The sequence below is a fragment of the Agrilus planipennis genome, unplaced genomic scaffold, assembly GCF_000699045.2.
Source record: "Agrilus planipennis isolate EAB-ADULT unplaced genomic scaffold, Apla_2.0 scaffold205, whole genome shotgun sequence".
NCBI classification, from domain to species: domain Eukaryota; kingdom Metazoa; phylum Arthropoda; class Insecta; order Coleoptera; family Buprestidae; genus Agrilus; species Agrilus planipennis.
The window spans coordinates 123,527-138,354 of NW_020439054.1; the positions used below are offsets into that span (position 1 = coordinate 123,527).

The window sequence follows — 14,828 nt, forward strand, 5'->3', positions numbered from 1 at the left end:
CCATTTAACGACCACTCTTTATAACGCCGAAAAATGTTCAGTCTCTTAAGTGTCGTTATATAAAGTTTACACTGTATATCATTTAACAGCTAATTTTTCAGTTATTTGTTATTAATAAACAGAGATTTAGCGTACAACAGCAATCGGTAGAATTTCAACTTTGACAAATTCAGAACACACCATGAGTTCTTATGAATTTTTAAGCAGTTACAAATTATTCTTAAATAATGTTTCTTTTTTGACTACGTTTATTGTGATTTTGTTGGACCTATTTGTCCCTCACCGATGAAGCTACCGATTTCAACCTGACACGATCTAGAATTTAGAACCACTGGATGCAGCGAATAACAAAAACAATGAGGCAAAAATTCCAAAACTATCTATAATGCATATATATAGATATTTCTTGCAATACTCAAAATCTCACAAATTAGTGCAACTTTATTTTTATAAAGATATTACATTCACTTAATGATTTACATTCTCTTAAGATTCATTAGATAAAAAAAATATCTGAAATAAAATAATACAACCATCTTTACATTTTTTAGACATTGATTATTAATTTACTATTAAAATGCACAATATTCACATTGTATTCGCAAAAAACTCCTAAGAGATCATTTTAACAGAATACTATTACAAATCTTACAAGTCAAATCTTTTATTGTTGAAATTAATTACGCGATAATTTTAATACAATTTTTGATACAAAAAATAACGTTTTACTGCGGCGCATACAATTACAAATACGCCAATAATTTATAAAAAACAAAAACCAGGTGCAAATGACGAAATAAAAATTTTATTTAGGACAAAAAACTACATTTTAAAAAAATGATTAATAGGCAATGTAAATTGAATACTAAAGAGGTAGTGAAATTAATTTAAAAATATAAGGTAAGTAACATTTTCTCATTAGCTTAATTCAATTTTTTTAAGATTGTATTTATAAATATAGCCATAAAATAACTATTTTGTTATTTGTTTTTGTTGCGACTTTGATTTAATTCATAATACGTTTCAAAAGATAGTAGGTACAAAAAACATTAAAGCCTCTCGTAAAATAATGTAATAATTTGAGGTGATTGTGGTTGAAAACTAAAATAATTGCTTTTAAGTACAATATAAGCTAATTGCAAAATAATAATTTCATAAAATGATGAAATATGCTCTTCAAAAATGAATAAGGCAATCAATGATGATAATAAGAGACCATGGAATACATTAAAAAACAAAATAATAAGTGTATTAAAGCAGTCTTATCAGATTAGTAATTAGGTTTTATTTAAAATAGTAAACGCAAAAGTAACAACAAAAATATTATTGCTTTGTATAAGTTTTGATGAAAAGCTGGTGTGATATTGAAAAAAGAAGAAGAAACCGACTATTCTAAAAATAATTTTACCTTACTTGAGATTATTAAATATATAATCACTTCAATGTTTGAATTATAACTTTCAAATTATAGTGAAAAAATTTAATAAAATGATTATCGAAATGGACACATACATAACTAAACTTTTGTAATGCCTGCCACATTACTTTCGATATTTTACACGTTTCTTAACTGATACGAAAAAGACAAAACTAAAGTAAATAAAAGTGTGAGAACGAGAGAGAGCAAAATAAAGTAAAAGTTCTTAAAAATGACATTCCACACATGATCCACAAAAAAAAAAATGAATAAGTAAGAGATAGTTTTTACTTTCCTTTTGCACTGGTGGTTATGATGGCACAACCAGCTGTGAAAACGGACCATAAAAGTAACGTAGCCTCGAAATGAGAAGCAACGTATCGAACGCCATCTAATATTTGTTTCCAAATTGGATTAACAGTCTCTTTATCAACGATTGGTAATAAGTTGCGGGCTTTCAAGTAATCTATCAACTCAGGAGATTCCTTGGTGGATGGCGAAAAATATTCTCCCACTTTCACACGAGACCACCACATAGGCTGCCATCTGTGATGATTTTTAAACAAATATTAAACAGATAATAATTTAATAAGAAATTTGAAATAAACTCAATTTTCTCTATCGCTTCAAAACGAAGTCCACAATATTTTACAATAATGTGTAGAAAGCAAATATAGTTCACACATGACGTCATTATCAGGGGACGCCAGCTACTGTTTATTAAACCGAGGTGCATACACATTCAAAAAGTGAAAATCAACTCTTACCTTGTACTATTAATTTATAATGTGTTACTTTGTTATTAAAAGTACTGTTTTAAAAATATATATTCATTAATGTAAAGCTATCGAATGACTAATATCGTGAGGTAGGTTCACTAAATGTGTTTACTGAAGAATGTACATACATACTTTCATAGTAAAAACAGTATTTTTATCCATCACAATATTACGAAAAAAAAAATTCATTAGGAATAACATACTTTCCTAAGTAATCTAATAACACGTATTAAAATTAGATAAAGAAAAATAAAAAAAATATTAAAAAAGTTGTAATTCATAATGGCTAAAAGCTTACCTTTGGCTCCAAGAAGTGTATTTATATTTGTACAATGTTGCTCGGATATACTTAGGAGGCTTGTCTTGAAAAGGTGAATGATTTTTGTCGAGCAGTGCTAAGACTTCTGGTCGTCCTAAAAGAAGCCGATGAACAAAAGACACAAACCAGGGATGCGATTGGTAGTTCTCTTGTGCAGCCCACCACATTTGCCAGTCGATACGCGGCGCATAAGGAGCTGAAAGAAAATAGTTCTATAAATCTTAAATGAATAAGGAACAAGGTGAATATGTTTATTATTATTTATTTATTACTATTTCAAACAGGTACTCAAAACAATGTTGCAAAATAACGTGTTGATAAAACTGGCCAGATCAATTTGTTCATCTCAAGAAGCGTAGGATATGTCGAGAATAAACTCAATTTTATCGTATACTAGTATATTTGAATATTATTTAAAATAGAAATTGCAAAAAAGAAAATACTCCTACTCCGTCCCATTCATAGTAGGGACCTCGGAACTCGAGATTCATGCGCATACTACTCTGGTGCTACGTAATATGGAGCAGGTTTTTCTAAATAGCATGTGTGATATGTTATGCATCATCGATAAAATTGTCCAAATTTGGAGGGTTATGTCTAGTATACAATATAGTGCTATACGCTAATGATATGATATTTTGGAATTAGCTGACTATTAAAGCGCCTAATTAAATTTACAAAGTAAATTAATAAACGCGCATAATAAATGATCAGAAAATAGTCCTTAATGAAAACTTTCATATTTGACACTACAGAGTCTGTTAATTTCAAAATAAACAATATTAAAAAAAATGTTTATTGTATCACTTATTTTTATGGATTTATAAGTAATTAGAATACGTTAAAATGGTGATATTTTAAACTATGAAAATTCATATCATCTAAAAGATTAAATATAACAAGAAAATAGTGACACACCCTGTCATGTTTCTTGCTAAAAAAAATAACGGAGCAAAACTGTTTAAGTTTGATCTCAATGAATTTTTGACAACGAAATACAGATAAAGTGTTCTTCTCCATTAAACAAAAAGTTTTAATTCTAGTTGTATGATACAATTATTGAAATGCAGTATCGATTAATGTAAAAATAAACTGCTTACCTACAAACGGCAACGAATGATTCACATTTCCTGGTTTATAAAGAAAACTGTATTCCTGCCAGGGTCCTTCGATATTGTTAGATCCTTCGAGAATAATTTCAGGCCGTCCATCAATTCCGGTCATTTTAGGAAAAAGGCCGTACTTATTGACGATGTGAAGCTTCGAAATACGATTTTGGAAGTTACGAAGCGACTGAGGTACCGTAGAATTCGTTGCTTTATGTAGCGAAACGACTTGCACCTTCATAACAAAAGGGTAATGTATTATTTTTTTCAAACTATAGACAATTTTAGCAGTTTTGCCAAAATTACAAAGGGAACCGAAAATTAAGAAGAATAATATTTTATTTACATTTTTATGTTAATTTCATCACACATTCCCAATTTTTATTTAAGTATGTTAAAATATTTAAAACAAATCAAAATTTTATTTAAATTAGTGTAATCGATGAAGAGCCTAATATAAATTATTGATACTTTCCATTTCTCCCTGATTTTTTATAATACTTTTTAAAGGGATTTATTAAGTAAAAATAGGTTTTCACCTGAAAAGTATAACTATGTAATTATTTTCGATTCTTTTTAAGGAAATTTAGAAAAATTACAAGTAACATTACAACAACACTACATTGGTAGCGGTTAGGGAGAGGGAAGGATCCAGTAATAATACGTAGCTTATTATGAACGAATTAATCCAACAACAGGTGCATAACTCAATAAAAGGAAACTTACGGTGCTCGATATAAATATTATTGTTGCTAGTACAGCATAGAAAACGGTGGTAATAAGCGAGATGACTTTCGAGGTGGTTGCAGGTGAGTCGGATACAGCAACAGCTATTGCTCGGGCAATAGTTAGACCAAGAGAAGCAAGACCAAAATACACTGCTACTAGAAGACCCTGCTTCACAGCATTATCGAACTGATCCATACTAAACGCTACAAAAAACAAAACTGTTAACTTTCCATGAAAAGCCTACCTGGCCTGTTAGTTTTGTAAGATAATTTGGCAACTGATGAACAGTGTTAAAAGAATATACATACATTTCCTCATAAGACCCTAGTAAATAATATTTTAATATACAAACTGTCATCAATGTCGTTTTATTTTAGAATAAAACAATTAAAACATGATCTAATTGATTACAGTCCCCGTTATCGTCCCTTTATGCATACAAAAGAGAATTTCAAAAAGTTATGGTCTAAAAGATATTGAAGTCCACAAAGACTGAGGATAATTCCTTATTAAAAATTATTAAATACTTAACAATAATAATATAATTTCTATTTCCTTGAAAGCATATTTTGATTTTTACAATAATAATTATAATCTTACCTATTTTTGAGTCGATTTGGGAACCATTAATTTTCAAATCGTATAAGATAACAATATAATATAGGATAACTGCATAAATAGCTACATTTACAACTTTTCCCAAAACTGAGTAGGTTTTTTTCTCTTCAAATCGTCTCTTCCCAAAGAACGTCCTGTCGTCCAGTAAAGACAGCAAGAGTGTCGTTACAAGAATATTTACAAAGTTGAAATTGCCAGTGAGAACAATGCAAATCTGAAGGAATATCTGAAATAAAAAAAATTATGCAAATAAACCGATTGTAATAATTTCTTTGATATACTACTTACTTGGAATGCGTATGTTGTGATACGAACACTTCTGATAGGAACAAACAATAAAAATGGTAGTACAAGTTCACAAACATTTGCATACACTGCTGTTAAACGTAAAATCCAAACAGGTAAATGATGACAGTACCATGATAGAGGAGAAGGAATTACCATGGATTCAAAATGGTAACTGAACGCTATAGAAATCAAAACAGTGATTAGAATATCTTGAAATTAAAAATGATACACTTAAGGGTTAACATTAACCGATCGTGTAAAACGTTAAGAATAAGCTCTTCTTCCGCAAGACAGTAGCAAAGTATTACCTAACTATTGGCTATCATAATGCACTGTACTAATGTACAGGTGGCGTATTTTACTTTCCGCGGCGTTACAAAATTAGCCAAATAATTTGTTTTGTCTTACAATAGGCTATTAGTTTGTTTGACTGCTTTGGTTGAATAAAAAATAAGTGAGGATATTTCTGAAAAAGGTAAAATTACTACTCTATCTACTGGCTCCGTCTAGTACGAAACAGCAGAGCCATCCAGTAAGAAAACAATTAACTATTGGCAACATTGGTAAGAACCAGTGAAGATAGGGGATACATCAGTAGCAAAAACAGAAGGCAAAAAATTGATAAAATGGAAAACCAAAAGCAATGATTTTACTCAAAGCATTCCTGTACTTTTTTGTGTGGACAGTAGTATGATGAAATCACTCAAGAGTCATGACCATGTATATATACAATACTTGCACAAAATTCAAGAAGTTGAATAACTTTTATGCACATAGATTTACAAGTTTTAAATAAATGATGATTTTGATGTTTCTTGAAAATAACTTACCACTCAAATCCCTCCATCTTGGACATCCACTAAGAAATTTGACAAGGCCAGAGGAAAGTAAAAATCTAAACAATAACCAACGGACTAGCCACAAGCAGATATTATCACTGGGGGATCCTTTTGATCCTCGACGCTTACCTAGCAATAAAGGTGCGACCAAAATGCTTAAAAATCCCGCTTCCAAAAGCAAATTGTCCCTAAAAATTTCATCTTAGTTTCATAATTTTTAATAAACTTGAAATTTTAAAAGAAAAGTACCATTTAGTGCTGCAAAGCAACTTTTCTATAATGAAAAACTGCAGTTGCTAGCGGAGGATATGTCTATTTGTTATAAAAGTAAAGTATGCAGGATCAGTTGATAATTTTTATTCTATTTTAATCAAAATAATATTACAAATGTAGCATTCGTTAATTGCTGTATAAAAATTTTTTGTTTACCAGTATGACTATAAGTGTTTTACTTTATAAGGGCTTAAAATTGAGGAAAAGTGGTTGCTATGCACAGAGGACTATTAGAATATCATGTAGACACATTTCTTTGAATAAAAAGAGTATATATTTTAACAGGATAAACATAACCAGAGAAATATTACACTAGAAATGTATAACCCATATGTCCTTGAATTTATAAAAATAAAAATGATCAGTAATGTGATACATTTTTATTACAAAATATCAAATAATACCCAGAATAAGCATTGATTTCACAGATACAATTACAAACAAATGATAAATTAAATACTTTAAATCAACTTTTTTCTTTTGCCAAGAAAATTTTTAATCTAATACAAATTAAATTGGATGAAATATAATATAAAAAAATCATAACTACTTACCATTGTGAAGTTACAAATACTTGTCCTACTTGGTATAAAGAAAAGTATAATGACCACAAGCCCGCAAACAATGGAAAGGTACAAAATTTTTGAGACACAAAACTGAAACAAAAATAAATAAAAGAATCATATAAAAACAAGTTTGTTACAAGAAATCAAAGTCTTACCCAGTAAAAGCTAAAAATGAACCAAGTAGTGCCAAGACATCTAGAGCATATTGCGTATTGAGACCTAAATAAGGAGTAAACCATAGGAGAGTTGGTTGATAATGTACTTTTGCAGACCATGATTTGTATTTATTATTTTCTAGTACAGCCTTTGCGGGTAAAATTCCATTATCACCATATAATCCTAAAGGCATATAAATTAACATAAGTAACTGCTAAATTGTAAGACTGAATTCTTACCTGGTATTTGAATGTAAAACGATATAAACGCAAACATATAAACAACACACATAGCTCTTAAAAAAAGATTACGAGTATATCGTACTGAAGCCATATTTTTCGATAATTGTTCAAATAACACTAGAAAATCTTTACTTTAACTCCTGTGCTTTTTTAACAATATTTTTAAACACAACGCTTTACCAATTATCAACAATTGTATAAAATCACTAATTAAAGTTACTTAAAAATCATGAACAAAACTATGTGCGTAAAGACCGCAACGAATATTTTATAATTCTGATTTATATATTTTTATTTTTCTATTGCCTACTTCGAGACACCAAACGCAGCGCAAAGTTAAGCTACGAGCTAAGCTAAATTAATAAGAAATGAAATGGCCATGGCTTGGCTAAACTGCATTTACAAGCAGCAGAAGAACAGTCAAAACGAACTTTACCGAATATGCTCGAGTCATAATAATGTCTCCTCTTCCTAATTCATCTGACAGGAAAAAAGAGAGTAGTCAAAACTAACGTGTACGTACGCTGCGCGATAAACGATAATGCATCAATTTCGATATTTTCACTTGACAAAAACCATTCAAATACAAAACCCTAGCATACCTAATATATGACAAATCGGATGCGCACTACTTTCCTGCGCAGCATAAGAATAAGCACAACTTAGTGCCGCTCTTATGGCTCGCTCCGTACATTAACCAAAACATACTTGTTAAGAGAAATTAGCAAAAAAACCCGAAGCAGTACTGTAACGGCAACTAGCCAATCGCCAACATCATTAAATAAAGACTAAGAGAAAAGATATTTTTAATTTAGCGCCTCACCGTTATAAATTAAACTTGTCTATTTAATTCTATTATCTCTATGGTTGCAAAACCCTTTAAGTAAGACTATTGTGAGTATTTCCAATAAAATTCGTTTTAAGTACTCCTCTGCGTTTATAGACTATCTGTATTCATAGATAAATTTGTATTCGACATAGAAATACATTAATGGACGTGCCTTAGTTTAATGGCCGTATGTCGTAATAATTTCTTGGCTCGAAAAGTGAGGGAGATGGCGTATGGTTTCGGACTAGTGCTATCTCTTTCATGACACGCTTACGCACTATCGTAAGAGAGATGGATATTGTCCGAAACTTCATTCCATCTCTTTCTTTTGTTGTACCACAATTCTGACCGCTAAGGCATGTCCATTAGTAAACGTCGATGGATGGCATTAGATGCTAGTTATCTATGGACGCTAGTGTTTTTTTTATATTTTTGTTGTACTTAGATGTTTGTGTGCCCTAACCTCAATATTTTATAAATGTTTTATAACATGTTTATAACTGCATCAAGTTGTTCAGGGTTGCTAAAATGAAAATAAACTACTATAAACAATTGATTTTAAAAGCATTTTATGAATATTAAAGTATTATAAGCTTAGAAAACGTAATTATGACAAAACGAAAACCAATAATCATAAGCGATTCAGACTCTGATAATGGATTACAAAAATTTAGTACAAAAAATAAACGACGTAAAAAGGGTGGAGTGCATAAATCAAACTCTTCAAATAGTGATGTGGAATTAATTGAAATTGATGCACCCCTTAAGAGTAAAGGATCTGGGAAAGTGGTAGCAGGTACAGGTTCCAATAAAAGAGAAAATGATAATCCTTTACAAAATGACAAAATAAAAAGTAAAAGAAACACTAGAAGTAGAGTACGTAACACAAACAGAGACAGTGAAAAATCCAATCAAGTGGATGTAGTTATGGACAGTGTTAAAGAAGTTAAGGATGCTGACAGAGATGGTACGAATCAACCAGATGGTTTTGTATATTTGACAATATTATTTTTTATAATATGACTAATTTGCAACCTAACATCAGCATGTAAATACCTATATAAATAATTTCAAGTAAATTGCGTATTATAAGTAAATCTGAAAACTACAAGTTAATCTATATAGTTAAACAGATAAATTTAACTTTTTAGGAACTCAACAGGCCAATCAAGCTTCACAACCAACTCAAACTAATCCATCCATAGAAACAGCAGAAGAAATTAATAAAGATTCAGAGATTCAAACTGCTGAATGTATAGAAATGACAATTGAACAAACAGATGCCAATCTATCCTTAGAAACAATTGAAGATGAAGATTCAGAAATTAATGAAACAACCATTCGACATATAGAAAAAATAATTGAACAAATGGATGCTGATCAGTCCTTGGAAATAATTGAAAAAGGTGATAAAGATCCAGCATTTAATCAACAAACTGTTCAGTGTTTAAAAAAAACAACTGAGCAAACAGATGCAGACCCACCTTTAGAAACAATTGAAGAACGTGATAAAGTTCCAGCAATTAATCAACAAATGGTTCAGTGCATAGAAAAGACAACTGTACAAACAGATGTAGATCCACCCTTGGAAACAATTGAAGAAGCTGATAAAGATTCAGAAATGAATGAACAAACTATTGAACATATAGACAAAATAATTGAACAATTGGATGGTGATCCCGGCTTGGAAACAATTGAAGAAGTTGATAAACTTCCAAAACCAAATCAACAAACTGTTCAGTGCATAGAAAAAACAACTGAACTAGCAAATGCAGACCCATCCTTGGAAACAATTGAAGAAGTTGATAAAGATTTAGAACAAAATCATCAAACAATTCAGCACATAGAAAATACAATTAAACAAATGGATGCTTGTGTATGTACTGGAGAATTAGAAGAACTACTGAAGAAAAAGCAAATTTACCCATGGACTCAATTATATCAAATACAAGAAAATAAAAATCATAATACAGATGATGGTAAATGTTTTATGATTTAAATAACATTTTTCTGCTGGATTTTTTTTATTCTAATTTAATTTAACAATTTTAGAGATTTAATGCAGAAAATTTAAATTGTTCTAATGTTACAGAGTCAGAAAAAGAAGATGAAAATGGAAAAAGGGATCAATGCATTCAAACCATCCCAGTTGCAAAGCAGTGGCAACATGTTATAAATGCAATGGAAGATCCCAGTGGTGTAATAAGGTATACAGATAACCTACTCATAATAAAAGAGAGACAACCAAAGGGACGTTTTCATTATCTAATTTTACCAATTGAGAATATGCGAAATCTCAATGAGTTGAAAATGGAACATATGCCATTGCTTAAAAACATGGAAGAAGCAGCCAAAGAAGTTATTTCAACTCCCGAACACTTAGAAGAGACATTCAGTTTTGGTTTTATAGCAAAACCTACAATGGTTGTTTTAAGGAATCAAAAATTTTTGTGGTTGCACATGCATGTCATAAGCAAAACCCCTAATTTTGCATATATTACCAAAAAGCAGATGTGGAACACATTTCACTCGAAAATGTTTATGACCATACAAGGTTTGTTATATCATAGAAAGTATTTATTACATTTCTGAATAAAATTAAGAAATTAACAGTGTGTGTGTGTGTGTGTTTGACTTTGGTTTGATTCTGGATTGATACGGTTTACACTTTTCCCCCATTTGCAATCATGAGTTACGTAGAATTTATAGTCGTTATTGTCCCTGTTTTTTTTTTTTTATTTCAGAAGTTAAACATTTCCTAGCAAATTCTGGAAGTGTCTCATTGCCGACCCCCGAAGACTGCAATTTTTATTTACAGGACGATGTAACTTGTAATCAGTGTGATTTTAGCTCAACGAAATTGCCTAAACTCATACAGCATATAAAAGAAGTGCATTTACAGAAAGGAAAAGGAAAAATCAAGAAAAAAAGAAAATAGAGACGTAATCATTTGTATTAAAGAGCCTTCAGAATCTTTTTTTAATTTTTTGAGATAAATTATTGTAGTCCATAATTGATTGTTTTTAATGAAAGTGAAGTGAAGTGATAATTTGATAAAAGAAATATAGTTTTCTATGTTTACCTTTATATATATTTTTTGTAATTTTATGCTTCAGTTCAAAGTTTTAAAAACAAAGTCTATTTTGTAAGAAAAATGTTCGAAGAATTGGATTGAATCTGTTTTGTTGTATCTAGTATTAATACCAACATTATATTCTATTATTATAATGCATTTTCTAATGTCTATTTATTTATCAGCCAAAAATTCGAGTTCCATGTACTCGGCTGTATGAAGTTGGCAAACGAAAATTTGTTTTGCTATATTTTATCGAACTTACTCAATTGCTGGCGGTTTGTTGATGCAATAAACATTTTTATTGATAATTAGTTGTGTACTAATTAACAAATGAAATGTTGAGCGTGAAGTTGACAAGTTTTTTTTTTCAAATTTCTTTATATACCTTATTACTTTTATTGATCGGTTATTTATAAAAAAAGGTAAAAGTCAATCTATAATTATTTGGCGTCTGCGTAAATGCTACGAATTTGTCCGACTGGTGTTGATTTATCCAGTGCGCAAGCGTATAAAAATAGACATCGACTTTTCGCAAAATCCTGCTAGGTTAGCTGTTTTAATATCATGCACACTTTATATTCTGCTGTGCAGGTCAATCAGAAACACCATTAAATAAACATAGAAAGAGAAAAGAAGGTCTCATTATTTTTCGTCTCATCACCATGTACATAGCTGCTCTAATCTCTGTTTAGATGAATAGAATATGTAATGTACTTTTTGGGCGACCCCTAGTCAGGTGTACATATAGAGAACATGATGGACTTTTAATGAGAAATATTTTTTTATTAAAGGTACTTACAATTATAATGAAACTTGTAAAATTAAAAGGATTTTTTTGATCTCCAGTTAAAGATTTCATCTACATCAACATCTTCATCGCTGGTCTCCTCATTCGCGTCCACAAGCATGCTATTATTTACCTGAGGTATAACTTCCGTTTTCTTCTTTTCCAGTGTTAATACACTAAAAATATAAACAAATATGTTACTTAACCGATCTTGCCTATTTAGGGAAATAGACAATAATTTAGAAAAAGGTATATAAAGCGCAAACATTTTTTTATCAGTTTTAAAACAAACATACACAATTTTTGTGAATTTAATTAATTTAATTAACCCTATGCGAGCATAGAAGTGACTTCTTTTTATTGAAGGCCACTCGACCCTGCGCTATCCTCTGTTTTATATTTCTACTGTTCCTTCTATCCTGAGTTATCTGACTTATTAGATATCGAAAATCAACTACTTCTAATTTTTCGCTTCCTATCTTTATAACATCAATTATTTGCCGGACTAGTTACGTGAACATTAGACCCACTTTCCATATACACGCTGATCGCCACAAAATTTAGAATAGGAGCGTGACATCCTTTAATACGACCGATTGTGCTGATTGCAAAGCAGTGTTTGAGAACGGCATCAAGGTGCAATAAACAGTAGAAGACTCCTCTAAGGATGCTTTGAATAAAAGCATCGTAGTAAGACTCATATAGTACCTGTGGGCGGTACTATATACTTCGGTATTAATTAATAATGAACACTGCATGTCTGCATTGCAAATGAATAATAATAAGATAAAGTTGCATACTTCATTTGCTCAATTTTAAAAATAGATAATCAAAAATGAAGGATATTTTTCATTTCTAACAATACTAGAAAATATATAGAACTAAAATTAGAAAACACAGGCATTACACTTACCGAGACCAATTTCTCATTTGCTCCTCAATTTCATCTATCTGTCTTTCAGTTGTTGCTTCATCCTGATCATCAGCAATTATTGCAGCACTTTCCATATCTGCTTCTCTTATTTCTCTTTGAAACCTTTCCCACTCTTCTTCAACCGGGTCTTTATATTCAACATTTCTGGCCTGTAACGGCAAATGAATAATATCGTTTTATTATATTGATAAAAATAAAGCATTTATGCTTATAACTTGTTTTATACCTTGGCATCTTGTTTTGGATCATCAAAGAATCCCTCTGGTAAGGTCACATCTACATGTTCTATATCCTTTGTACTATCTGCCTCAGTTTTTACTGATCTGTCATTTTCATTACTAACAGACTTACTACTTTCAGCACTATTTTCATAAAAATCACTAGGTAATTGTCCACTTTTTATTTCTACACTTAGTTCTTGCACAGGCATTTGTATTGAGGAAGCATTCTTCAATATACCCTTAAGCTTTTTTTCTGGAACCTCAGGGGTTTGAGGAGTAGCTGTACGTTTCACAGGTGTGGTAAAATTCTTAGTCTTCTCTTTCAATTGTTTGGCCTTTTCAATATTTAATCGATGTTGCTTACAATTTATGTGTACCGTCCATACTGCTTCCGACTTTACAATAGATTGACAAAGAATGCAAGTCAATTGTCCAGCATCGTTGTATGTATATATATGTTAAGGAGTATATTTGTACATTAACAACTAACAAGTAAACAGAAATTGTAATAAGTACCTAATCTTTAAAAAAGGATATTTTGCTAAAGGCGATTCAATCTTCTTTGTTGTCTTCTGTATTTTCTCCTTGTGCTCGTTCATAAAACGTCGCAACTCATTTTGAGATAATTTTCGTTTACTGTTCTTAAAGGTAGCAGACATGATTCGATTTATAAAAGTTACTGTTGGTCATTATATTTTAAATAGGTTTGTAGCATGTTTGTAATATTTATAAAATAAACAAATAAACACTGTAAATACACATAACCTATGCACATAACCTTAAACGCATTAACACTATTTAATATTAGAGTAGTGGCTCCTGTATTGTCTAACCGTGTTTTTATTTTTTTTAAAAGAACGATCCCACCGCATTTATTATTTTTTAATCTAGACAGAATTAATAAAACAACTCGCTCAACGAGTCCCCAAAACGTATGATTTCAATATTAAAAAAAACTATTTTTTATATTTTATTTATAATTTATGGTTTTCTGTTTTTTTCCCTTTACTTATGCTATAAGACATTGTTTCTTTTCAAATTTTATGATTCCATGATTTTAGTTCAACAATAAGTACCCTATCAGGCTAGGTAAATAATGTGGGTGTGATAGGTATAATAGTTGTACCCACATGAAAAATTTCAGGTGGGCATTTTACCCACAATGTCATGTCACAAGATCGGCTGAATAACATTTTTGCGTTGCGCAATTGAGCGAGGTTTGTGTAATTAATATTGTGATGTAATATAATAATTTTTTCAACGGTACATTGTTTTATCCTTTTTATCCCCACTTCTCCAGACTGCGTAAGGTCATCTATCCACCTGGCCTGAATATATTCTGCCGTAGTAGTGTAGCAGCAACAGCCTTAAAAATAATAAACGCGGTCGGACTGATATTTTGAAAAATTTTAAAATACGGTCCGCGTTGATGGAAACGCTCCCTGTATATTAGTTCAATGGACATAATAAACGTTTGCTTTATCTATGACCATCGTTTAAATAATCTTACCGACTATTCCTCCCGCCAATTTTCTTCTTTCTACTAGCTCAGTTTAAAAATTTTGAAACATATACCTTCCCTTTCATTAAAAATTGCATTTAGTGCTCTCATCGAAAAAGAAATTAGAGTGTATCACTTTATTTTAATA

General features: G+C 30.6%; 3 protein-coding genes across 3 annotated transcripts; 1 reads left to right on the forward strand and 2 right to left on the reverse strand.

Moving 5' to 3' along the window:
* Positions 1-423: 423 nt before the first annotated feature.
* Positions 424-7,744, reverse strand: LOC108740332 (lipase maturation factor 2). Its single transcript, XM_018474614.2, has 10 exons — positions 7,330-7,744; positions 7,090-7,273; positions 6,923-7,024; positions 6,087-6,283; positions 5,257-5,435; positions 4,951-5,194; positions 4,348-4,553; positions 3,616-3,856; positions 2,495-2,711; positions 424-1,963 (listed from the first exon to the last, which is right to left on the reverse strand). The coding sequence occupies exons 1-10, from the start codon at positions 7,421-7,423 to the stop codon at positions 1,705-1,707; spliced, it is 1,923 nt and encodes a 640-aa protein (XP_018330116.1). The 5' UTR covers positions 7,424-7,744; the 3' UTR covers positions 424-1,704.
* Positions 7,745-8,582: 838 nt separating this feature from the next.
* On the forward strand, positions 8,583-11,393 carry LOC108740333 (myb-like protein V). Its single transcript, XM_018474615.2, has 4 exons — positions 8,583-9,128; positions 9,313-10,140; positions 10,254-10,715; positions 10,906-11,393. The coding sequence occupies exons 1-4, from the start codon at positions 8,771-8,773 to the stop codon at positions 11,097-11,099; spliced, it is 1,842 nt and encodes a 613-aa protein (XP_018330117.1). The 5' UTR covers positions 8,583-8,770; the 3' UTR covers positions 11,100-11,393.
* A 603-nt stretch (positions 11,394-11,996) lies between these two features.
* Positions 11,997-13,981, reverse strand: LOC108740334 (zinc finger protein 830). The gene is made up of 4 exons (XM_018474616.2): positions 13,717-13,981; positions 13,185-13,626; positions 12,938-13,107; positions 11,997-12,200 (listed from the first exon to the last, which is right to left on the reverse strand). The coding sequence occupies exons 1-4, from the start codon at positions 13,836-13,838 to the stop codon at positions 12,059-12,061; spliced, it is 876 nt and encodes a 291-aa protein (XP_018330118.1). The 5' UTR covers positions 13,839-13,981; the 3' UTR covers positions 11,997-12,058.
* Positions 13,982-14,828: the final 847 nt, after the last annotated feature.